At 40.3% G+C, this 26,747-nt stretch overlaps 1 protein-coding gene and 1 pseudogene across 1 annotated transcript; one reads left to right on the forward strand and one right to left on the reverse strand.

Moving 5' to 3' along the window:
* The first annotated feature begins 254 nt into the window (after positions 1 to 254).
* LOC129761254 (uncharacterized) lies at positions 255 to 3,848 on the forward strand. Its single transcript, XM_055758969.1, has 3 exons — positions 255 to 506; positions 3,242 to 3,668; positions 3,737 to 3,848. Exons 1-3 carry the CDS (start codon positions 500 to 502, stop codon positions 3,846 to 3,848), a joined length of 546 nt encoding a protein of 181 aa, XP_055614944.1. The 5' UTR covers positions 255 to 499.
* A 13,861-nt stretch (positions 3,849 to 17,709) lies between these two features.
* Positions 17,710 to 17,786, reverse strand: LOC129763740 (U4 spliceosomal RNA; annotated as a pseudogene).
* Positions 17,787 to 26,747: the final 8,961 nt, after the last annotated feature.

The raw sequence follows: 26,747 nt of genomic DNA on the forward strand, positions 1-26,747 counted from the left end.
TTATAAGCGTTCCTCATCTTGCATTTTTTCCTACTTGTTCAGTGCCTAGATTTCCATTTCACCCCCTATATCTTCCGGTTAGACGTAGTCCTACGTAAAAAAAAAAAATATCCGCTTTGTGTTCATAAAATACCTAAAATACAAAGATCTGGCTTCTATTCAATCAGTGCTCTAATATTTTTCAAAATATTTTCCTTAGAACGTGTGAAATATGGACGTCAAAAGCTGCGCAAATTGCCCGGAGAACATGCAAGTCGGACGAAATTTGCTTGAAGCTGACTCCGAACAATCTACAAAATTCAAAAGCCGTATTGTTTGTGTCGTCCCCGGATGTAAGCAGAGATATCGCCCCGGAATTTCTTTTCATGCCTTCCCTCCGAAAACGGCCAAATCGCGGTATCTAGACTGGATCCAACGACTACGGCTAAAGATAGAACCTACAAAAACCTCCCGTATTTGTAGCCTCAATTTCACCGTGTCGAACTTCTACTCTCCAAGTATGAAGTGTAATACACGCCTTGAAGCAATAATATTATAATTTTTTGACGTAGGACTACGTCTAACCGGAAGATATAGGGGGTGAAATGGAAATCTAGGCACTGAACAAATAGGAAAAAATGCAAGATTTGGAACGCTTATAACTCGAGCATTTCTCAATAGATCGCAAAGGTTTTTGCATCAATTGATAGGAAATATATCTACGCATCTATCATAACGAATAACATTTCATTTTTCTTGAGATAAATAATTGAATAATTGTGAAATATCAAGCATTGTTAAAATGCACTATGTGCCCATTTTTGATTGGTCCATTTTGTGCTCCTCAAATCGTACCGACCAAAAGGGGCAACCAGAGCAGCAGCGAAAAAGAATGAAGCACGATTGGAAAGGAAAAAGAAAAAAATGAACGACACATTGGTCGCAGTCTCACACATACGTAATTCTCGAGCCAGCCAGTCAGCTTAAAAATCCTCGCTCCGCTGCCGTAACGATCCATTCTTTGTGTGGACACCGACTGGACAACATCGTTGCTGGACGGGCTGGACGGCGAGGGATCGAGTGCCTTTCTCAAGGCAAGAGGGCGGAGGTGGTAGCGCTGGAGTAGAATAGAGTAGAGTTTTCAAAGGGCCTTTCTCAAGGCTAGAGACGAATGAACTGCAAAAGTTTAAAGTCTCTATAATACAATACCTTCCTTCCGTAACGATCATTCTCATTCAAACCGTACACCACATCGGTTCGCATCACAACACATCAACAAACCAACCCAAGCAGCCATGTCTGGACATGGTAAAGGAGGAAAAGTGAAGGGAAAGGCAAAATCCCGCTCGAACCGTGTTGATCTGGAGTTCCCCGCAAGGGTAGCTAGGCCGAGCGCGTTAGTACCAGTCCACCTAGCCGGCGTTATATAGTTTCGGCCGCTGAAGTGATCGAGTTAGCTGGCAAAGCTGCTCGCGACGATAAGAAAACCCGCATTCGGAACAGAACACATTCGGTTCGGTGGACATCAAGACAACAGGCAGTTGCAACGAGTGGCGAGTGGCAAACGCAATCACAAAACGGCATCAGGTAGCAGAAGAAAAAAGTTTGTTCTTTATACAAACTGCTTTGGTGGTAAATCCAGAACAAGGCGGCATCGAGGGCGTTCGAAATGGTTTTTCTTCAAAACCACGAGTACTAAGTTTTCTAAATTGGAACCATTCCATAAAACAAGGCGCTTTTCAGGGCCATTAAACCTTCCAAAAAAGAGTTTAGGAAATACAGTTCAATACAGTTCAATAATAAAACACAAATTGATTTTTTCATAATTTGTTTGCCAGGATATGATGAGTATGTGAATTTGGCAGTTGTTCTGAGCTTATTGATTTTCACCAACTCTTAAATTGCTTCTAGATTGAAAGTACAATAATTTACACTTATCTCGACATTTAGCTAATTGGACGGACCTGTAATGCGACATATTAAGTTGGACATTTTTGTAAACATAGAGTTCGGGGTCCAAATTATGACTCCTCATTGAAAGCCGACACTGTATCACTGTCATCGCAAATGTTCAATTACAGGTTAAAATTACCTCCAATCCGATACTGAGTGGTGGTAATGCGACGTGCCATTGAATGTAATTTACTGTAAAATATGTCACAAGCTGGATGGGAAGAAATTTTCCAACTGTGAAAGCTGTGGCGAGTGGCAAATGCAATCGCTAAACAGAAAGGTTTAGCCGAACAAGATGGGGATATCGAGTGATAACAAAACAATAAACTCTTTAGATTGAAGATAATTTTGTGATCCTTAAAAGGACCCTTTTTAGCCTGCATGTGAATCCAACGAGCGAACAAATCGTAATGAATGTATTTTTTTGCCATCGCTCCCTTTTAACGCTCATTCGTTCGTCTCGTTGGACTCGCCCCTCTGGCTGAGTCTGCCGATTTGTCTCTATCCTGTGAGTGTGTACCGCTAGAGTATAAAACACGCGGACCCCAAAAAAATATCTTATTTTCTTTCAAACCGTAAACCCGTGTGGTTGTACGGCATCGGCATCGTGGACGTAACAAAGGAGGACAAGTTAAGGGAAAGGCAAAGTCTCACTCGAACCGTGCAGGTCTCCAGTTCCCTGTTGATCGCATTCACTGATTGCTCCGCAAGGGTAACTAGGCCGAACGGATTGGTGCCGGAGCACCAGTATACCTAACAGCGATTATAGAGTTTCGGCCGTCAGAGTGCTCGAGTTGGCTTGCAAAGCTGCTCACGACAATCAGAAAACCCGCATCAAGAACAGAGCAGCTTCGGTTCGGCGCTCATCAAGGCAACAATTAGTTTCAGTGAGTGGCAAAGTGTTTCTCCGGCATGTCGCATTAAATGTAATTTACTGAACAACATGTCACAAGCTGGATGGGAAGAAATTTTCCAACTGTGAAAGCTGTGGCGAGTGGCAAACGCAATAGCTAAACAGGAAGGTTTAACCGAACAAGATGGGAATATCGAGTGATAACAAAAACACAACACCAAAGGTTCTTCTCAGAACCATCAACATATTCATAAAGAGTAAACAGTAAACTAATCCATTTTTCAGGTAGATAGGTAGGTATTAAAAAAAATAGGTAGGTAGGTAGAAGAAAATAAAACAATATATTTAAAATATATATTTAACAAAAGCTGTCCCCTTTGTATAGTCCTACGTCACTCCGGTTATGTCCCCGACATTACCCACCCGTATTTTTTATTATTATTTTACTTTTTCTAGCAACAAGCCGTGCCACTGATCGCTTAATTCTTAGGCCATCAGCGGTTCCCGACTTGAATTTGCCACAACCTCCCATCAGCGAAGCCAGGAAAAGACTTATTGAGGGCCGTGCTGAACGTGCTGCAAACCGTGCCAAAGTTGGGGCAGCGATGGACCAGAGACATGATACACCAAACCTTTCAGATCTTGCCATCGATGCTGAATGTGCAGATCATCCCGAAGTCTGTGTTCCTACAGTAGAGAAAGCAGTTCAGGTAGACACTACGGATTTGGATAAACTTAAAGTCAAGCGTATCTCAGCGAACTCCTTTGGAAGCGATGACGATCTTGTATCATGGACTGGACTTAAATCAAGAGAAATGCTCGAATCTATTGTCAAAGCAGTGACTCTCGTGAAGCAGTATAGTAGCCTCTTGATGAGTTCAAAGTAATTCCTTAAGCACAGAGGCGAATTAATTTCTTATGATTCAAAACACGTTATTGCGCATTTTGCAGTTGGACTGTTTCGGCCTTTTCCATTAGTGCGAAAATACGAATAAAAGTGCGCTCTAACATCGAATCATGTTGGTGTCTTCAGCGCACTTATTCTTCGATTGATTACGAATAAGTGCGCTGAAGACAGCAAATCGATTTGATGCAAGGTCGCACTTTTATTCACATTTTCGCACTTTTGAAAAAGTGTGAAACAGTCCAACTTGGTGCAAAATGTGCAATAATAAAGAAATAAAATAAAACATACTTAAGCAAATGATACAAAACAACCATCACGTGTTTGCACTTCCCTTTGCCAGCTTTACAGGAACACGAAAACAACCATTTGGAGAAGGAGATTTTCGTACGAATTTTTATTGTATGGGGTTCCGAGCTTGGAGATGATGACTGGAGGCAGGACGAGAAAATACTGAAGCCTTCATCGTGAATTTCTTCAACACCAACTATTAAAAGATATCCAGCTTTGAATACTCTTTCGCCTTCGACGACTAAACGGCTTCCACCCGCATCGAACACATCCGCAAACTCCACAGCCACGTAGCAGGTTTCATTTTCTCCGACTGATGGCTCCTGACTTATAAGTTAAATTCAGCTTAAGCTACGGTTTTTTTCACTGCATAAGGAAAACTCATTTTCCAACCGTTTGGAAGATAAATTTTGCACACAATTATAATTTTTTATAAAAATTTAGTATCCTGAAAGTTTGTTTACTTTTTCACAAGTAAAGACAGTGTCCTTTGGATGCGGTAAGAATACGTTTTCCCCTGCAGTAAATTTATGTGATTTAACTAAATTAGCATCCTAGAAGATAGTTCTTTCGATACATACTCACCATTACGAAAATTTCTGCAAAAAACGTTAAAAACGGTGCGTTTAAAAATCACATTCTTTTTGCAATTCTTTGTTGACATTCGCTTCACGCACACAAGCTGTCAAATTCAGCTTCGTAGTCGCGATTTAACAGCGTCAAACATGTCCGGGTCGCAAATGCAATTTGCGACCATTGTCACTCGCGAGAACTGTCAAACTCTCAAGCTGGTGTAAATCAAGGCGCTTAACCTAAGTGGTGCGGACTCAATCCACTTCATTTTCAAGTTAATTTATGGATTTTTTTCAAGCGATTTCTTGCAATAAATTCTAAGACCACCAGAGATGCCAGATTAACAGATATGTTTGTAAATTTACAGACATATCTGTAAAACTCTTTTTATTTTTGTTGCAGACTTTTTGGATACAACAATATTTCACAGGTTTTTGAGAAATGAGAGGCTCTATTTATCACATCAAAGATATTTGACTCATCGTATTGCATTTTTCCATAGTTTTAATACATAAATAAAAATATTTAGTTCATATCAATACACATGACGTTAGACCTATTTTTTGAGTAATAATGGTTATGTGCGCAAACTAGCGCCTAACTGCCGGTGTCACCACAGTGATTACGTGCGCAAAATAGGTCGTATTGCAGTGATGTCGTGAGCATAGTATCGCTCAGTGGCCGACGACAGTACTTCAGTATCTTTTGCATTCTATTGGTGTTTTGTTTGGTAACAATAAATTGTATACGTCAGCGTTTTTCATGATTTCATAAGTACTTTTGCCCTGAAATCATTGCAGACGAAACAGACAATATGATTCCTCACGATGAATGAAAAACAGGAAGTGGGTTATATCTATGGTATAACCGCAATGGTGACGTAGGACTATCGTTGATTCAGTGATCATTTGTTTGAAGTTGAATCTGAATCCATTCTGAATGAATGACTAAATGAATATTTGAGGCACTTCGAAAACGAGAGCTCTTTCGCTTGCATGTTTTTATATCTGCCAAGAGGAACTGGCAGATTATTTTGCAGCAGCGATATCTTTCCGGATTCTTCTCGATAATCAGCAAATGTAAAGAGTTGCGCGCGTGTATGTGTGTGTGTGACGGTTGCTCCGATGTCTCAAGCGGAACCAATTTTCGATGCTGGTATTCTCTCGGTCGTTTCCTCTTCTCTTAATGATAATGAATCCCTTGATCCCTCGCCGTCCAGCTCGTCCAGCTCGTTCAACTCGTTCAGTAACGATGTTGTCTTGTCGATGTCCTCACGAAAAATGAATGCGTTTCACCACCACAATATCGCTTAAGTATGCTTTTTGTCCGTGACTGAATCGAAAGAAGGTGTGGTTTACGATGGAAATTTGGAAGGCAAACTAGAGGCGAATGAACTCTTTGAGTTTGAAACTTTCGGCGACTGAGCAATAATTGAAAATTATATGATTTTCGCGATGCGAAACATTTTCGAACTGTATTCGATACGAAAATATTCTACTGATGGGGGAGAATAATCTTCAGATGCTTTCCTGCTAATTAGTTGCACTTGATTGAAAAATCACAAAACCAAATGTATTCGATCGCAGCAGTACTATGTGGATAGAAAACATTAAAATAAACTCTTCCGCTTGAACATAATTTTCAATTCCAAGGGAACTGGCAGATTATTTAGCAGTAACGATGACATCATTCCGGATTCTTCTCGAAGTCCACCACCAGTGGTTAATGCTAACTTGATAACCACCTGTTGATTGCACTTGATTGTAAAATCACAAATTGGTAAAATTGGTAAAACGTGTAATTGTAATTTTCAGAGAATATCGAGAACAGCCGACGACAAACCAAGTAAACCGAATTAGCGCTGCCGCCGCCAAGCGAATCATTTTTTAGCAAACATACGGTGCAGCATGTGCGTCGCTAATTCCCTTAAAAATGACTCTACTAGAGTGGTATCTTTTAGCAAACGACAATGAGTTGATTCTCAAAGCTTTAACCCTTTCGTTACGAGCGTCGTCTATAAACGACATCCGCGTGATGAGCTGTGTGTACAAGCGTCGTCTTTAGACATCATGAAATTCATACTGCTCTTCGATCACACCAGCGCGATGTGCATACTTTTCGGCGCAGTATTCCGTGTAGCACTGTGGCGGAGCACACTGCCGTAATGAAAGGGTTAATTGAACAACTTTGAGTAATATTGAGATTGACTACATCCGAGCGAAAACGGAAACCGTTTCATCCCAGTCCTTGAGCATCCCTTCAACCTCGCACTGTTAGCCTATATCTATCTATATAAATGAAAATGTAAGGCCTAATATGTTCGTAAGCAGGCCTCGAAGGAGGGATGATCCGATTTTAGCCTTCTTTATTTTGTTGGAGAGCATATACAGTATACAGTCATTTCATGCAAATAAAGTTTTAAAAAAAAAATATTTTTCGGACCACCAGTTTACCTTAAAAATCATATCTCAAAAACGTAAAAAAAGCTTCTCTGAAATCGAGATATGTTATGTATAACATCCGCAGCTTTCTAGAAAAGTATAAAAAATATATAGCTCTAGTCCAACGCCATGAAAATAATAAAAAAAACTACAATCGATAATTACGAAAACAAAATCCTTTTTTTTGCAATTTCAATATATTATATTTTAATGAAAAGCTAGCTCATTGGCCTCAATTAGATATACCGATAATCTAAATCGGTTCAGTGATTCAAAAGTAAAGGATTTCTGAAAAAAGTTAGTTTTGGGAAAAACTGGGGGAAATTATTTTTCGGACCACTCTAAAATGGAAATGGTCACCCTAACGAAAAAATAAAAAAAGGGTCAAATGCTTTGCGATAAAGAAGAAAACTACCACTTTTCATCGAAATCTGAGAACCACTATATCGGTTTGGCATGGAATGGCTGTATATATGAAAGATGTACATATACAAAATATACAATAATATATAATACAAAAGACAATCTCACGAGCATCGCGATGTACAAAGCATCAATGAATCTGGAAAAATTAACGTTAAAAGACATTTCTACAGATCCGCACACTTTTACAGACATTTCCACATTTTTAATAGACTTTCACATATTTTTACAGACTTTTTTTAAAAATCATCTGGTAACTCTTCGTTCCACTTTTCATCGAATGTTTTCAAATCGCAGGAGTAAACATTTACGTGACTTTGACTTCGTTTGTTTTTATTTCGTTCGGAGAAATATTATATCACGGAAATTGGACATTAAAAATGCGTTGCTCAGTGTAAGGCTGCCCGAATACGAGTGAAAATATTCGCGTTAGCTTTTATTGTATTCACTCGGAAACGTATTTACAGACGCGCTGGGTCGATTTTTAAGGAGACAACAAACTAGTTCCGAATAAGGATTCGCGTATCTGTGGAGTAAGTACGATGTTTGAATTATTGAAAATCAAAAGTGTAGCAAACCTTTCATACACATTTTCAGGATTATTTTTATAGCGTCTTAATACAGTGGACTGTAAAAACTGCTACTTAATCCCGCTGCGCGATACCAAAGCAGCCTTTATGCGGATTGCCCAGCGTGAGAAACCAAATTCCCCCTGTGGGCGCGATGCAGACTGCCTTCATTGCAGTGATGCAGCGAGGATTTTCCATTCGCATGGAACTTCACATCACTGTGGCAGATTGAGGGACTCGTTTCATCGGAGACAAAACACAACACATGCTTAAACTATAACTATGTACATTGTATTTTACTTAATACTATAGAAATATATATGAAATTATACAGAGTTATAAATTATACAAGCACTTAAATTTCTTCTTAAATTCTGCTTCAAATTTACTGCTGTTGCGTACACTCTGCTGTCTTTAATCGAACTAGTGTGCTGTCCAATCCGTTGGCGGAGCATGTTCGATTCTTTTTGCAGGAGAGCTGAGGATTGCACTTTAGGATCTGGCGTCGAGGGATTGCATCGCATGCATCTGTTCTCTCTTCAGTGCGCTTGAGACTGTACATTTTTGAAAGAGATACATCGTTACATTTCAACCGGAAAAGAAACCTCGAAGCGCAGATTGCTTTACCGTTATATTCATAACCAGTACTAGCGGATCATAATTACGCGGATTTCATTCAGCCAGCTTCACTAGCAAAACTGTTTTCACCGACGTTAGAAAAAATAGTCCTCAAAACATTTCACTTTTGCTATGTATGTACGTATCAAAATTCGCCAATGTCGAATTTCGCTCCCACGTTAAAATCTTGGAGTGAACTAAGCGTTATTCGTAGTTTGTTGATGATCGGTCAGGTTCTGATACCTTGCAATATGAGATTCTCTTTCAGAGATGCAATGGCCAATTAAAAAATTGACGGAAAAATGAAGTTCGTTCATTTTATAAGTTTAATTATTTTTGCCTTTGATAACAATACCTTTTTTTATAGTGTTGATTATCATAAGAAAAATAACATTCCTAATCGTTGGATCTCTTTTGACATTTCAATTGGATCTTTTTTGACAGCCGTTTTGATTCAGTCCGCACTACCTAGCGCTTAACATACTACCAGGTGGGTCAAAATGCGAAATCCACTCTACAGCCATTAATTTACAGGATGACATTAACACACTTCTAAAATAAAAAATAATGAATGAAAATTTGCTTTTCTATTTCGAATATGTATTCTATGCAATACAGTATTACGTAATATTGAACTGGAATTGTGTCTGATGATGATTTTATATTATAATGGCGAGTTTATGTAAATGTTGTGTGTTGCGAAATATATAGCTAAATGGTTAAGAGAGCGTCGTGTTTGAAGCAATCGAATAACTTAAGAATCTCCATTCAAATTTTAGAATTGCAAAACTGCCTTCTTTCAATTTTCGCCAATTTGACGATTGTTTCGAGTTAAATATGATTAGCGGATGGGCGCACCTTGTTACGTAGACCTGCCTTGAGCTCACCGAGAAGTTTGATAGTTTGGCAATGACAGCTAAATTTGCGACACATCTTGACTCGCGGATCATATCCTCTTGGCCGGGGCCTGGTGTATACCTAAGATAAGATCAGACAATAGGGGGTCTTTTACGGACCAAATTTCTGTCAGATACGGACCAAATTTCTGTCAGTCGTTCTGATTTCTGATTGGTCGATTTCGATAAATTTTGTAAACAAAGTCGATTTTTCCAGTGTTGCCAATAAAAATAAATTACGTTGGGTTTGTATTGAATTTAGAAAAAAAATGAATTTAATTGATATTACGATACTTAGTTTAGAGGAAATGTGAAGGAATTGTAAACACGTTTTACCTAATTATTTTGTTACTATATTTTGATTGAATTGAAAAATGTATATATATATATATATATATATATATATATATATATATATATATATATATATATATATATATATATATATATATATATATATATATATATATATATATATATATATACATCCATTTCATGTCAAACCGATATAGTGCTCCTCAGATTTCTATGAAAAGTGGTAGTTTCTTTCTTTATTGCAAAATATTAGACCCGTATTTTTTATTTTTTCGTTAGGGTGACCTTTTCTTATTTTAGGGTGGTCCGAAAAATCATTTTTTTCAACTTTTTCCTAAAAGTGCCTTTTTTAAAAATTCATAACTTTTGAATCACTGAACCGATTTAGATGATCGATATATCAAATTGAAGCCAATTAATCTTTTTTGGAAAAATATTAGGCTTGCCAAGAAATCGAATTTTGTTTTCGTAACTATTGATTGTAGTTGTTTTTTGTTATTTTTATGTTTTTTGTTTTTATGTTTTTATATTTTATGTTTTTTCTTGAAAGCTGAGGATTTATTACATAACATATCTCGATATCAGATAGGCTTTTTTGTGTTTTTGAGTGACTTTTCAAAGTTAACCGGTCGTCCGTAAAATCATTTTTCCACTCTTATCCAAAAATAATTTTTTGCAAAAAATTATTACATTTGAACTACTGAACTGATTGAGATGATCGACATATTAAATTGAAGCCAATAAGCCAATCTTTTTTGAAAAAATATCACACTTACCGGAAAGATAGGATTCTAGTCGCATAGGTCTAGTCTAGTCACATAAGAATATTGAACGAAGACTTAAAACATGTTAAATTTACAAAATAATGACTCTAAAACGAAAAAAACACCTCTCTAGAACCCTCTTTCCAAGTTCAATATTTTTTTTCAATATTTTTTCTATTAAAAATCTACCTCATTGGCTTCAATTAGATTTATTGATCATCTGAATCGGTTCAGAGGTTCAAAAGTTATGATTTTTTGAAAAAGTCATTTTTGGGAAAAAGTGGAAAAAATGAGTTTTCGGACAACACTAAAATGGAAATGGACATAAGTTTAGTTTAATAATAATCTATTTGGTTTCTGATACTAATATATTTTATTTCTACCATGCCATGCTCCTGCTATCAAATTTTCGTTTCCTTGTTTTTTTTGTTTTCTCCGCTTTTTAAACGAAAAGATATAAATTTTTTTATAATGTCATTCCTTGTTTTTTCACAATGGAATAAAGTGGATGGCAAAACATACATTTCTCCTGCCATTTTCTTCGGCAAATCAGCTTCGTTAGGTTCCAAATGCGATTTCATATTTCGGAATAGAATTTCCATTGCTAAGAAGAAATTAAAAGTCTCATCATTCACTATGCAGATGGGAGAGTTAGAAGCTGTAGCTCGCAAATATGAAAAAAGAGACGGTTGATACAATCTAGGTTGTGTTTTGCTGACTACCAATCTCTTGTTACACTGCTGACATGTTCTTTCCCGCTGAATAATTTTTTTGATGATGAAACCAGCTATATAGAACAACGAATTTTGTTCTGTTCTGTCGAGAAAAGTTTTCGCTTCATCGACGGTGTACTCATAGTCGAATTCAATATTCATATCATCCACATTATCACTAGAATTAGATGAAGCTGAAATTCGATATGATGTCGATGCTGCTTCATTGTCCATCAATTTCTGGGCTGAACATTCTTCACGCCGCTTTGATAGCAAATCTATCAATCCAATAAGATGTTGTTGTGTATCGGCTGTATACGAAGCATTCGGTACTACGGTCATGTATTGCGAAAGAGTCACAATTTTCAAGTTATTGCTGAATTGCAATGGAGTTGGGCGTCGTTGCTTTGCACGAATCAATGAGAAAAGACTCTCCAGACAATCTTGGACGAACCGCGATGTAAATATTTGTGGGTGTCCTTCATGCAAAAGCCGATCTGTCAACCTCACAATTGCATTCGTGCAAACGATTACACTTGTTTGCCATGGTTTCCAATGTCCGTGTCCTACTTGGAGATCATACATTAACCGCACCATGGTCTTCAGATGAGCGATATCCTCGTCATATTTCATAGGATCATTCAAACAAAATACTTTTTCTTCTGCCCTATTATTGATAAGCTCGAACCATCGAGCAAAGTCTTCTATGAAGCATGCGGTAGTAAGAAGCTCCGGTAATTCTCGTATTTCCGCATGAAACTTCAATGCTGCAGCCACCGTCCTGTTGCAATATTTTGTTGCGTTGCATACTTTCATTTTATCTATTGAAGATGTTCTGTTGTCAAAGCACACATCCGAGGCCGTTAGTCTGTGACAAAGCCGCAACGTGTTGTTTATTTCGGAGTTCACGATTGTGGTTAAATGGTCTCGATGAACAATATTGGATGTTAGCTTTTTTTCACGAACATACCAATCCGGAACTTTCAGGTAGACATTGTTCAACCAGCCATGTACTGTATTTTTAAATACGTGTACGGGATCGGGTATGATCTCTAGCATTCTGTTCTCAGCGTTTGGATGAGGTATCGCAGCATTTAATGTCTCATTTTTGCGACGAATATCGATCCCCAAATCCTTCCACATGCGCTGGTTTTCGGACCCGGAATCTGTTGTTATAAAATGGACACGCAAACTGATTCCCTCTGCTCTTGAAACTGCAGACAATACAGCATTCTTCAAAAACTCTTTTTGTATAGAGTTGCCGGTGTACTCGAAAGCAACCACCTGTTTCCAGCGCGCTGCGATTCCAACTAGCATGAATACCAAAGCTTTACAGGCTAAAGTTTGGGACATAGGAAGCGTTGTTGTTCCAACAAACTGCTTCGTATTTTGGCAAAACTCATTTGCCTCGTCTATGCTCATTTCGTCTAGAACCAATCCGCAGTCCTTTTCTTCAACCGACATTGTGGAGACTTTATGTTGTAGCAGCTCGAATATATCTTCAAGAATACCTACAAAATATCATTTCATATATTAACATGCGATGAGACATATGATTATAATTACATACCAGGACTGAAACGAACTCCTTCAATTTGGCGTAGTAGAGTCCTCGTGGATGGGAACGGGAAGCCTTTTTGAATAAGCTTGTCGTATCCACCTTGACATGCAAACCGAATTTGTAAATTTTCCGTAATCGTTTCATTGGACCAACGTTTCACTTTTTTAACCTCTCCTGTTAATAGCTTAATTTGATCTTCTCTGAAAAGCTTCTTCAAGGGTTGTTTTCCACGAATTCTCGAGGTCAGATATCCGCATTTTTTCTTCCATTGTTTTACAATTCTATTAACGGTTACATCAATATAAAATATTAGAAAATAACATATTTTTTGACACACTACCTTTTCAGCTTGGAAATTTGATGTTTCAAACGAAATATTTCTTCCTGTAGTTGTTTATCTCCTTCATATACGTAAACCAAATCATAATTGTTCTCAATACTTTGTATCTCTTCCCATTCCTCATTCGCGGATGCAGCTGAGGTCGGAATTTTCGTAACTCCATTTTCATTGTATTTCCCATCAACAAAATGAGCCTGTATATATACTAGTATTAGGATATGTTTTAGAATTAGTTTTTAATACTTACGCTACATATTCTTGTGCTTGATTTGATTTCAAAGAATGGAACTTCTAATTCACTGTTCACGCAAAATCGAATCCATTCTTTCCGAATATTTTTGTCTTGAGGGAACCGATAAAATTTATACTCAGGATGAGTATCCGTCCTTCGCTCACAATTTAAGGCTTTACACTTCATTTTTATTTTTGAATTACGTTTTTTATGAATAAAATGGCTTCCTAACGTTGTTTTGGTTGTATTCCTGCTCATATAATAAGATAGAATGTTTTGGTTCAGACAATGAGAATCTGCATAACGCTGTAACGGTTGTCAGATTAGATTGCTAAAAAAAAATCCCAAATTTGTTTTGGAAACGATTATATTATAGATATGGGTATTTAAAAGACTTATTTTATCCTTTTAAAGCATATTTTTGAGATTGTCTATTTGAAAATATGCAATAATCATTGAATTCGCACCAACCAAATGTTACGATTCATTAAAATAGAAATTTGAAAAATCCGATATTTTATAATATTTGGCAGCTCTGGCATCTTCATGTCATGGCTTCGTTTTTGGACGACGAAGAAGAGTAAGAAGCCAGTTGTCTGGTCTTGTCTTAAGCCGGGTTCAGACGGTGCGAGTAAGCATACGAGTCGATCTAGTCAGTTACTGCAGTGCAGCTACTCACACCGTGTGAACACATCATGCCAGTTAGTGTCATGTGTGATTCGGCGTGCGAGCTACTTCAAAGTTTTTTGAATTTACTCGCACTCGCATCCCTCAAAACGTCAAAAAACAGAATTTAGCGTTCGAATCAGGGATGCCAAATGTAAACAAATGTCTCTATTTTTAAGATATTTGAAAATATGCGAAGATATTTATAGACTTGAAAAATATTGGAAAAACAAATAAAACCCTAATAGTTTCTAAACGGAATCGTTGTTATTTTGTTTGGCACACTGGCGGGGCACGTTTTCTTATTGAGACAGTTTTATTGGGAATCTAAATATAAAATCATCATCGGGCACAATTTTCATTCAAAATTCACTCACAACTTGCAAAAAAAAGTATTGTTCTAAGAAACAGAATACATATTCGATTTGAAAAAAAGTATATTTTCATTCATTATTTTAGTTTTTGAGACGTATTTATTCCTCCGGCGAATCTACTATCATTTTCATTTCACAAATTGGTACACGAAGCTGCTGTCAACGCGAAGTAAATCAAATTTTGAAAAATCTTTTAGACTGCCATTTGTAGCACCACATACTTTCGGAATTAATTAAGCTATGGATGCTTTCGAGGTTCTAAAAAATAGCGACAATAATCTGATATATATTCCATATTCCAGAAGAAAGGCACATCATTTCTAGTTTCACTCATGAGTGTATATTGGCGTTGTATTTGTGGAGCAATTAAATCCAACAGTTTTTTCACTTTTTCAGGTGTTATTTCCAACACTGCTCTGTACTCTCGGGGATCATCATCGTGGAGTTACTCCAGTATTGTATTTGTTACTCCTTTTCTTTGCATCCAATTCCTGGCCCGAATCCTTTTTTCTTTCTGCTTTTTTCGGATAGTACCCTCAGTTCAAAGAAATTCAGCACAAAGTATTTGTAAACACGGCCAGCGTGTGTCTCGCGATAAAATTTAAAATTGTGTAATGATAAATTCAACTGAAAACCTAAGCCGAAAACAGCCAATAAATAAGTTGATTTCGGATCAATCATCTGTCAAATTCGGACCTGATTGCTGTTTCTGACTATTTGATGGACATTTGAAAAATCGTCTGGCATCTCTGGTAAACCCGTACTTAGTATCTAGTTTCTTGTCAGCAGCTCACATTGTGTGAACGGACAAGGCGAGTCAACCATTTGTCAAGCGAGTTCACCGGGTCAGTAGCTGCTCGTTGTGAAGTCAGCTACTAGCAACGTATAAATGGGCCTTTAGGTGTATACAGTTCAGAACGAACTGCCACTGGCTGAACTGTGCATACAGTTCAGAACGAACTGTGTATGGTGATCGGTGTGTTATAGGAAGGCGAGCGAACGAGTGATAGACAAATTCTGCCGCAAGGTAAATAGTCCTCAAATTAACGAATGGAAACAAACGATAGCCCCATGAAATAACAAAAATAAGATGTCGGTATTTTTGTTTTCATAATAAAATGCATTATTTAAGGATACGATGGTTCTTAAATTGGGTTGTTCGATTATTTATCAAATTAAGTTTTAATTTCATATTTTTAAGTTGAGGATAAATATTAGGCTGTCAAAAAAGTCCTGCGGTATTTCCGCGAGGTGTCGTTGTAAGCGCGTAGTTCTAGTTGTATTCATTGTATCGAGTCATACTATAGCTTGTTGGAAAGGTATTGGAAAGGAGCCTAGTCCTTGACAGGAAATAGTCCTTGACAGTGTTTTGTTTGGTTAAGTCGTTCGTGAGTTATAGTGTCGCAAATATGGAGCAAAATAAAGAGAAAATCCGACATATTTTACAGTACTACTATGACAAAGGCAAAAATGCATCTCAAGCTGCCAATAAAATTTGTGCAGTTTATGGACCCGATACAGTTTCCATTTCCACCGCACAACGATGGTTTCAACGTTTTCGTTCTGGTGTAGAGGTCGTCGAAGATGCGCCACGCTCCGGAAGGCCGACAAAATCGCTGAATTAGCCGAGAAAGACCGGCATAGTAGCAGCCGTAGCATCGGCCAAGAGCTGGGGATAAGTCATCAAACCGTTATTAACCATTTGAAGAAGCTTGAATTCACAAAGAAGCTCGATGTATGGGTGCCACACACGTTGACTCAAAAAAACATCTTTGACCGTCATGTGAATCGCTGCTGAATCGCAACAAAATCGACCCGTTTCTGAAGCGGATGGTGACTGGCGATGAAAAGTGAGTCACTTACGACAACGTGAAGCGCAAACGGTCGTGGTCGAAGCCCAATGAAACGGCTCAGACGGTGGCCAAGCCCTCATTAACGGCCAGGAAGGTTCTGCTGTGTATGGTGGGATTGTCAAGGAATAATCTATTATGAGCTGTTTCCCTATGGCCAAACGCTCAATTCGGACATGTACTGCCAACAACTGGACCGCTTGAAGGTAGCACTCATGAAGAAGAGGCCATCGTTGATAAACAGAGGCCGCATTGTCTTCCATCAGGACAACGCCAGGCCACACACTTCTTTGGTGACGCGCCAGAAGCTCCGGGAGCTCGGATGGGAGGTTCTTTTGTATCCGCCGTATAGTCCGGACCTTGCACCAAGTGACTACCACCTGTTTTTGTCCATGGCGAACGAGATAGGTAGTCAGAAGTTAGCCACAAAAGAGGCCTGTGAAAATTGGCTATCCGAGTTTTTTGCCAATAAGGAAGCGAGCTTCTATAACAGGGGTATTATGAAGTTGGCATCTCGTTGGGAACAAGTCATCGAACCAAACGGCGCATATTTGACTTAAAACTGATGATTGTAACTAATTTTATGAACAAATGAAAATTCAAAAAAATACCGCAGGACTTTTTTGACAGCCTAACATTTCAGTAAGATATGCAAATCTACCTCACAAAAAAAAACAGTTGAAAGTGAAACGATTCAAACAGTATTTTTCAGCAGTATATAAAAATTTGTGTCGCTGATATGAAATGTTTTTGGTACTTTCGTATTAGCGTCACCGGAGCCGAAATACAATAGATAGCAATTACTTAACCGGGTAAACGTATGCTGTCCGACGCTCGGTCGGACCTAACTAATGAATCGTCTCCTATGTTTCAAACTATCCGGGCAATCTATGAAACACAGGTTTGTTTGCGAAAGGCCGCCGCGTCGGCGGGTACGAAAGTTACATGTTTTTATATTATACCATATTGTGCTCGATAACTTCGAGAAAGTCTGTCATTACCCGCTCTAAATTATTTTCGAGTGGTTATCGGTCCGATGTCGACCGAACGCCATAAAGTGCTACAAAAGTGCCGGAATCTAACCTCACTTTGCCCCCCGCAAGCAGCACTGCCTACAGCTTCAGCTATAAATGTACGGGATAACATGTACTGAGCGAAACGGCATCACTGCAGCTTTTGGTTTTTCTCTTTCTCGCTCAACTGTCATTAAAAATACGAAATCACATCACATAATAACACATGCAAGAGACAGTATTATTTGATTACTTACTATTACAATAAGAATATTTGTTTCCATTTGGTAAGTGCTGTTGAGATGTACAAAAAACTATGGATGGGTTATACCTATGATATAACCGCAAGGTTGACGTAGGACTGCCGTTGGCTTAGTAATCGTTTGTGTTTTTTCAATTAGCAATAATCGCACCTCGGATGTTCCTCATTGGGTACGATATCGCCGCTGCGCAGAGCTATCTTTCGCATGTATTGATTAAACTAGTGAATGAATGAAACAATTTACGAATTTAATTGCAAACAAATTCTAATTTAGGTCAATTCATGCATAATGGTACTGGTTATCGCAGCAAATAGTTATCAACATTTTGCCTAATCATCAAACGGTATGCTCGAAGGTTCAGTGAGCCAGTGACATTAAGGGATATGCAGTCTTGAATAACCGAGCCAAAGCGTTGCATTTGTACCCGCTTTTGTAGACCGTGTTAGCAAAACCATTTCCGAAGTGTAAAAATACATGGGAGTATAAAAGTACTGCCAAGATCTGCAATGCCGATTTTCCCAACTTATTGGTTTCGGAATCTGGGTTGGGAAAACACATTCCGGTTTACAAACAAAGTATAGTAGAGTACAAAAGTACTCGCAGCTTGCATCTCATTTGCAATGCCAATTTACCCACGCTTCATGGTTTTGAAATCCGTGTTAGGGATACATTCCGATTTGAAGAAACGCAAACGAGTCCAACATTACCCGTTGATTGCATCTCATTTGCAATGCCAGTTTCCCCAGGCTCCATGGTTTCGAAGTCTGTGTAGGGAAAAATTCCGATTTGCAAGAATGCAAACGAGTACAAAACTACCCGCTTCTTCTTCTTCTTCAATGGCACTAACGTTCCTAGAGGAACTTCGCCGTCTCAACGTAGTATTACTTGCGTCATTTTTATTAGTACTTAGTTGAGATTTCTATGCCAAATATCACGCCTTGCAATGCATTCTGAGTGGCAAGCTCTATAGAATACGCGTGATCACAGTGCAAGTCGGAGGAAATTTCTTTGACGAAAAATTCCCCCGACCAGAACGGGAATCGAACCCGAACACCCGGCATGTTAGTTATGACGCTAACCACTCGGCCACGGGAGCACTAAAACTACTACCCGCTGCTTGTATCTATTTTGCAAGGCCGATTTCCCCAGGCGCCATGGTTTTGAAGTCTGTGTAAGGGAAACATTCCGATTTGCAAAAGCGCAAACGAGTACAAAAGTACCCGTTGATTGCATCTCATTTGCAATGCCAGTTTCCCCAGGCTCCATGGTTTTGAAGTCTGTGATATGGAAACATTCCGATTTGCAGAAATGCAAACGAGTACAAAAGTACCCGGTGCTTGTATCTATTTTGCAATGCCGATTTCCCCTGGCTCCATAGTTTTGAAGTCCGTGTTAGGGAAACATCCATTCATTCCACCGATGGTATCTCGATCATTGCGCAATCATAACTGAGTGGATTTCCGAGCGACACTCACTTTTATACCGATTGGTGTGGTTACAATAGCCTGTTTTGATAGCAATTTTGAGGCTATTGAAACAAGTTTTTGGATCAAAAAGTAACAAGTATAGAGCGCGTAGACATTTTATCTTTCGAATGAAGTGTTTATCATACCATTTCGTTCAGTTGTTTAGGAGCTATTAACGCTCAAAATCTCGGTCTCCGGCGTAACGCTTTCGTTTTCGAAACTTTGATTTTACACCCCGGTATAGAAATGAAAGACGTAGTCCTCAAACAAACTGGAAAAATAATAATTTTCTTATAGTAATAATTTATTGCCTCTAGCAGCACAAGATACGAAAATCGACCTTGTACTCGTTTAACTATTCTTCCGGCAATGCTCACCGTCAGAATGGAGTAGGTGAATGTTATGCGGATGAAATCACACTAACGAGCTTATCGAGCTTATTTCACTCTAATCGCCAGCATAGACCATCGCAAATGTAACCAAATTGAATATCCGTAAGTATAAATAGATTCAGTTCATATTTATATGATAGAAGACTTTTTTTGACGTAGGACTACGTCTTTCATTTCTATACCGGGGTGTAAAATCAAAGTTTCGAAAACGAAAGCGTTACGCCGGAGACCGAGATTTTGAGCGTTAATAGCTCCTAAACAACTGAACGAAATGGTATGATAAACACTTCATTCGAAAGATAAAATGTCTACGCGTTATATACTTGTTGTTTTTTGATCCAAAAACATGTTTCAATAGTCTTAAAATTGCCTTCAATACAGGCTATTGAAATCACCAATCGGTATATAAGCGAGCGCCGCTCGGAAATCCACTCAGTTCTAATTGAACAGCGATTGGAGCATGTTGTCGCTGTTGTGGTGAAGCTCTTCATTTATCATGAAAGCGCGGATGAACGGTGTCACCAAGAGCCTGTTTGTGCACCTTAGGCCAGAAGGGAATCCATCAGGAGGAGAGTGATGCCACAAACGGTTCCCCGGGAAGACATCGCTACACACACATACACGCGCGGAATTCTTTCCGTTTGGATGCCATTCAGCATCGAGAAAGTTCCGGAAAGATCTAATCATTTCTGGAAAATAATCTGCCAGTTCCTCTGGGAATTTAAAAATACATTCATGTGAAAGAGTTTATTTGAATGTTTTCTATCCATGTAACACTGTGACCAAATACATTTGGTTTTGTGGTTTTTCAATCAATCGCAATTAACAGGATAGCTTCTGAAGATTATTCTTCCCCATCAGTAGGATATTTCCGTATCCAATATTGTATGCGCCCGCAATCGATTCTTGCTCTGTCGCCGAAAGTTCCGAGCTCAGAGAGTTCATTCCTTCCAAATTGCCATCGTAAACCACACCTTCTCTCGATTCAATCACACACAAAAAGCATACTTAAGCGACATTCTGGTGGTGAGACACATTAATTTTTCGTGAGGACATCGACAAGACAACATCGTTGCCTAACGTGCTGGAGGAGGGGAACTGGCAGATTATTTTCCAGCAACGATTAGATATTTCCACATTTTCCTCGATACTGGAAGCCCACCAGTGGTTAATACTAACTCGATAACCACCTGTTAATAGTACTTGATTGAAAAATATTTGGTCACAGTGTTACATGGATAGAAAACATTCAAATAAACTCTTTCACATGAATGTATTTTTAAATTCCCAGAGGAACTGGCAGATTATTTTCCAGCAATGATTAGATCTTTCTCGATGCTGAATGGCATCCAAATGGAAAGAATTCTGCGCGTGTATGTGTCGATCCTTCGCCGTCCACCTCCTCCAGCACGTTAGGCAACGATGTTGTCTTGTCGATGTCCTCACGAAAAATGAATGTGTCTCACCACCAGAATATCACTTAAGTATGCTTTTTGTGTGTGATTGAATCGAGAGAAGGTGTGGTTTACGATGGCAATTTGGAAGGCAAACTAGAGGGGAATGAACTCTCTGAGCTCGGAACTTTCGGCGACTGAGCAATAATCGATTGCGGGCGCATACAATATTGGATACGGAAATATCCTACTGATGGGGAAGAATAATCTTCAGAAGCTATCCTGTTAATTGCGATTGATTGAAAAACCACAAAACCAAATGTATTTGGTCACAGTGTTACATGGATAGAAAACATTCAAATAAACTCTTTCACATGAATGTATTTTTAAATTCCCAGAGGAACTGGCAGATTATTTTCAGTAACCATTAGATATTTCCACATTTTCCTCGATACTGGAAGCCCACCTGTGGTTAATGCTAATTCGATAACCATCTGTTAATAGCACTTGCTTGAAACATATTTGGTCACAGTGTTACATGGATAGAAAACATTAAAATTAACTCTTTCACATGAATGTAATTTTAAATTCCCAGAGGAACTGGCAGATTATTTTCAGTAACGATTAGATATTTCCACATTTTCCTCGATACTGGAAGCCCACCAGTGGTTAATGGTAACTCGATAACCATCTGTTAATAGCACTTGATTGAAACATATTTGGTCACAGTGTTACATGGATAGAAAACATTAAAATAAACTCTTTCACATGAATGTAATTTTAAATTCCCAGAGGAACTGGCAGATTATTTTCAGTAACGATTAGATATTTCCACATTTTCCTCGATACTGGAAGCCCATCAGTGGTTAATACTAACTCGATAACCACCTGTTAATAGTATTTGATTGAAAAATATTTGGTCACAGTGTTACATTAATAGAAAACATTCAAATAAACTCTTTCACATGAATGTATTTTTAAATTCCCAGAGGAACTGGCTGATTATTTCCCAGCAATGATTATATCTTTCCGGAACTTTCTCGATGCTGAATGGCATCCAAACGGAAAGAATTCTGCGCGTGTATGTGTCGATCCTTCGCCGTCCACCTCCTCCAGCACGTTAGGCAACGATGTTGTCTTGTCGATGTCCTCACGAAAAATGAATGTGTCTCACATTTTTTTTTACATTTACATTCATTCATTTTATTTCTTTTTTGATGTACAAATATTTTACAGTGTAAGAGATTCCACATTGGTGATTCATACTTTGATTCAATTTTGCTATAATAATTAGTTTAAGTTTTTATTAGGAGGTTGGTATGCCATTTTGTCAGTTGTTTCTGAGCTGTTGTAGTTTGAATATTTAATATAACTAAGCCTACTTATATACACACTCTAAATCTACTATATACAAATATTTACAATGTTTTAGGGATAAAGGTCCCTGATGTTTTGCCATTCCGACTGTCGAACTCTGTTTGTATGTCGTTGTTCGAACTGCTCGAATCGAAACTGTTCGAATTATCTTCAGAAAACGGTTTTGGATTACCTGGAGCTTATTGAGGTGTGATCTGGCGCATCCCCTCCAGACCGGGGAGCCGTATTCTAGCATCGGCGACACCACTTGCTTGAATATTGCCAGCTTGTTCGTGGTACATGTCTTTGCCCGCCTGGCGATGATCGGATAGAGGTTACGGAGCATGATGATGGCTTTGTTTACTCGATCGGTTACGTGTGAACGGAAGATGAGTTTGCTATCGAGAATTACACCAAGGTAGCGAGCCTCGGACGACCACTCGATCTCGCTTTCCAATATCTCTTCCTCTTCCTCGTCGGCTTCAGTCGTTCCGTGTTGCGATGTGGAAAAACAACCGTTTGAGTTTTTGCCGCATTCACTCGGATCTTCCAGGTGTAAAGATATTTGACGTATTCATTGAGACCGGTTTGGAGTTTAGCTACGAGAGCATTGATGACACGTCCGTTGTAGGTGATAGCCGAATCATCGGCAAACAGCGATAGATTGCCGCCTCCGGGTAGAGGTGGAATGTCCGAAGTGTACAAGTTGTACAGTAGAGAACCCAGAATACTCTCTTGGGGGACACCAGCTGCAATTGGGTATGGCTCAGAAAGTGCCCCAGCAATGTAGACTCTAGATGATCTTCCACGGAGATAATTTTGGACAGTTTTTACCAGATAGACTGGGAAGTTGAATCTCTGGAGCTTAAATACCAGTCCGTCATGCCAGACATTATCGAATGCCTTCTCGATGTCCATCAGGGCCATGACGGTGGTTTTTGAAAGCTCCTGCGATCGCTTGACCATGTTGACTACCCTCTGGAGTTGGTGTACTGTAGAGTGACCTCGACGAAATCCGAACTGTTCGTCGAGCAGAATGTTGCTTTCCTCTGTGTGCCGGAGAAGTCTGGTGTACACTACTCTCTCAAACAGCTTGCTGACCGACGAAAGTAGGCTGATCGGACGGTAGCTTGACGGGCTCGTAGGGTCTTTACCCGGTTTGAGAATGGGCACCACTTTGGACACCTTCCAGACGGATGGAAAATGTCCGAGTTCCAGGCAGCGATTGAAGATGCTCACCAAGAAAGCGTATGATTTGGGTCCGAGGTTCTTCAGTACAATGTTGAAGTGGCCGTCGAACCCAGGGGCCTTCATATTGCGAGAGTTTTTGATGGCTTGGTTGATCTCGTTCGCAGTGATTCGCTGTTCTCTTGTGAGCTCGATTGGCACAGTGTCAAGTTGTTGTATGCATTGCGTGACCGACGCTTCCATCGGACTGGCAATGTGTTGACCCAGATCATGTGCAGTCCTGAACTGCTGCGCTATGGCACTTGCCTTTTCAGTAGATGTTAAGTAGGTTTGATTGTTGTTTTTGAGCGGAGGCACTGGTTTTGGCTTATTTTTTAAAACTTTAGTCAGACGCCAAAAGGGCCTTCAATATTTAGGTAAACTTCGAAGGTTGTTATTAAACTGCTTATTTTTCAGATTTTGCACTCTAGTAGCAATAATTTTGTTCAGTTTTTTGTATAGAACTTTTCTAGTTGAATTCCCCGTCCTCTGGTATTGACGTCTGACACAATTCCTGAGGGACACTATCGTTTGGTTTCTGGATCAAGAGGTTTGAACTTACAAGTTACCGTCGCCGATGGGATGAACTGGTTTTCCGCCTCGCCTATGTAGCCCGAGAGTGCTTGCAGCACCTGGTCGATGTCATTCTCTGTTTCCAAGCGGGTGTTCTCGTCGATACGATCCTCTACGTACCGCTGGAGTTGGGGCCAATTCGCACGATGATAATTTCTCCTACTACGTAGCTGTTTTTGATTGATGTTTTGTTCCATCTTGAAGACTACCGGTAGGTGGTCGGATGACAGGTCAGTGACCGCAATAGGCTTTTTTTGGCAGACTTATCTCACTTCTTAACTAGGCGAACCTAGCCAGAATTTTCACCTGCCCCCGGGCTTCTGAATGCCAAAGGGGGACTAGGCTCTGCGGAATGCACGTATCTGCATGCTCGTGCTGTTTCAGTCCTGACCGAGAAATTGTCGGACAATCGCGCAGGTGCTAAGGATGACCGACTTTTGGATGCCGGCCAATTCCTTCTCCATGTTCAACACCTTTAGCGCTTCCAGAAGTGTCTTCGGGACAATTCCAGTTCCAGAGAGAACGACTGGAACAATTCTTGGGACCTCCCTTAGCCCCCACAGTTCCTTGAGCTCCACGGCCAATGGTCGGTACTTGCAGATTTTGCGACCGTGGGTCTCCTCCAGATTCTGGTTCAGTGGAATAGCGACATCGATGATGGTGACTTTGCGGTCGCTCTTGTCGTAAACCATTATATCTGGGCGGTTGTGGTGGATCGAGAGGTCGGTCAGAACAGTGCGATCCCAGTACAGCTTGAATCGGTCATTTTCCAGGACAGGTGCAGGCAGGTACCGGTAGTTTGGTACGTTGTCTTCCAGTAGAGCACATTGGAGCGCCAGTTGTCGATGAACAATACGGGCCACGTTGTTGTGGCGCTCGGTGTAGGCTGCGTTGGCCAAAACGGGACAGCCTCCCATAATGTGCTCTATGTTTTCACCTGGTTGATGGCACATCCGGCAAATGTCATCAACGTCTTGATGCCAGACGTACCGCCTGCAGTTTCTCGTCGGCATTATCCTGTCCTGGATGGCTATCATGTCGGCTTCTACTACTGAAGAGAGTTCACCACGCGTTAGCCACAGATTAGATGCGGCCTTGTCGACGTGTGGCCGATCCAGTTGATGGGGGTGGGCACCATGCACTGCCTTCTGCTTCCAAGCTGCAATCTTCTCCTCCACTGTCTGCAGATTGCAGTTGAGTTGGTACTCCGCTTGCGCCAAGTGCAGAGCGCTGTATCCTCTGTCGGCGGCGCAGACAGCCCGGTATAGCGCGTTTTGGTTGGCGCGTTCTGCGAAGTACTCGCGCAGTTGTCGTACCTGGGCAACACACAGTGCAGATATGTCGACTATTCCAAGTCCCCCTTCTTTGCGTGGCAGTGAAACTCTCTCCAGTGCCGATTGAGGATGGTGCATTCCGGCCTCTTTGAATGCTTTCCTCATCCTCCTCTCAAGGTCCTCTAGGTCAGTTTTGCTCCATTTGACTACACCAAAACTGAAGGTCAGCAGGGGAACCGCGAATGTGTTGATCGCGCGTACCTTGTTCCCCGCGTTGAGGAAAGTCCTCAGGACACAGTTCACTCGACTCAAGAACTTGCCTCGCAGCTCCGTCTTGATGTCGGAGTGGCGAATCCCGGTGAGCTGTCGGAATCCAAGATATTTATAGGATTCGCCACGAACCATGTCTCTTATGAACTCGCCGGCATAGACCTCGTAACCTCCGGATTCGGTAAGCTGCCCTTTCAGCAGATGGATACAGCGGCACTTGTCGAGGCCGAACTCCATGCAGATGTCCCTGCTTATGTCTTCGACAACCCGGATAGCTACACCTAGACGCTGACGTGAATCAGCGTAGACCTTGAGATCATCCATGTAGAAGGTATGGGTCACTTCTTCGTGGGCGCCGTCGCCATACCTTATTTTATAGCCATGACCGTTTCTATTGAGCGTCCTACTGAGGGGGTTCAGTGCCAGACAAAACCAAAGCGGGCTGAAAGAGTCGCCTTGGAATATCCCCCTCTTTATCTGCAGCGTTCTAGACTGCAACACATTTTCCCCATCACTGAGGTGCAGAGACGTACTCCACTGCCTCATCGCATGCTGCAGGAACCTAACGACGACGGGATCAATTTTGTAGAGCTCCAATACCCGGACGAGAAACGAGTGAGGTATGGAGTCATAAGCCTTCCTGTAATCGATGTAGGCCATACTTAGGTTCCGCTGGTTATATACCGCCTGGCCGACTATGGCTGCGTCGATGATGGCCTGGTCTTTGCAGCCATGCGTATTTTTCCTGCATCCTTGCTGCTCTTCTGCGATGATGTGATGCTGTTCGCAGTGAGCAGAAACTTTGGCGGTAATTATGCTGCTCAGTATTTTGTACAGACTCGATAGGCACGTTATCGGTCTGTACTTTGATGGGTTCAATGTGTTGCTGTCTTTCGGGAGGAGGAAGGTGACGCCACGGGTGGCGAATTCAGGAAGGTTGTGTGGGTCACGTAGCACCTTGTTGAAGCACTCAGCTATCTTTGGATGTGCGACGGTCAGCTTCTTGTGCCAAAAGTTCTGGACACCATCGGGGCCCGGTGCTGCCCAGTTCCGCGAGGCTTCGCGGACATCGTTCTCTCCGACGATGATAGCTGGCATCTCTCCAATTTCACCACAACTCTCCTCCTCCCGTCTTAACCACATTTGCCCTTCGCGATGTTGTACTGGGGTTTCCCAAATACCAGCCCAGAAGTTCGTCACATCG

Source organism: Toxorhynchites rutilus, chromosome 1 (assembly GCF_029784135.1).
Source record: "Toxorhynchites rutilus septentrionalis strain SRP chromosome 1, ASM2978413v1, whole genome shotgun sequence".
Taxonomy (NCBI): Eukaryota; Metazoa; Arthropoda; class Insecta; order Diptera; family Culicidae; genus Toxorhynchites; species Toxorhynchites rutilus.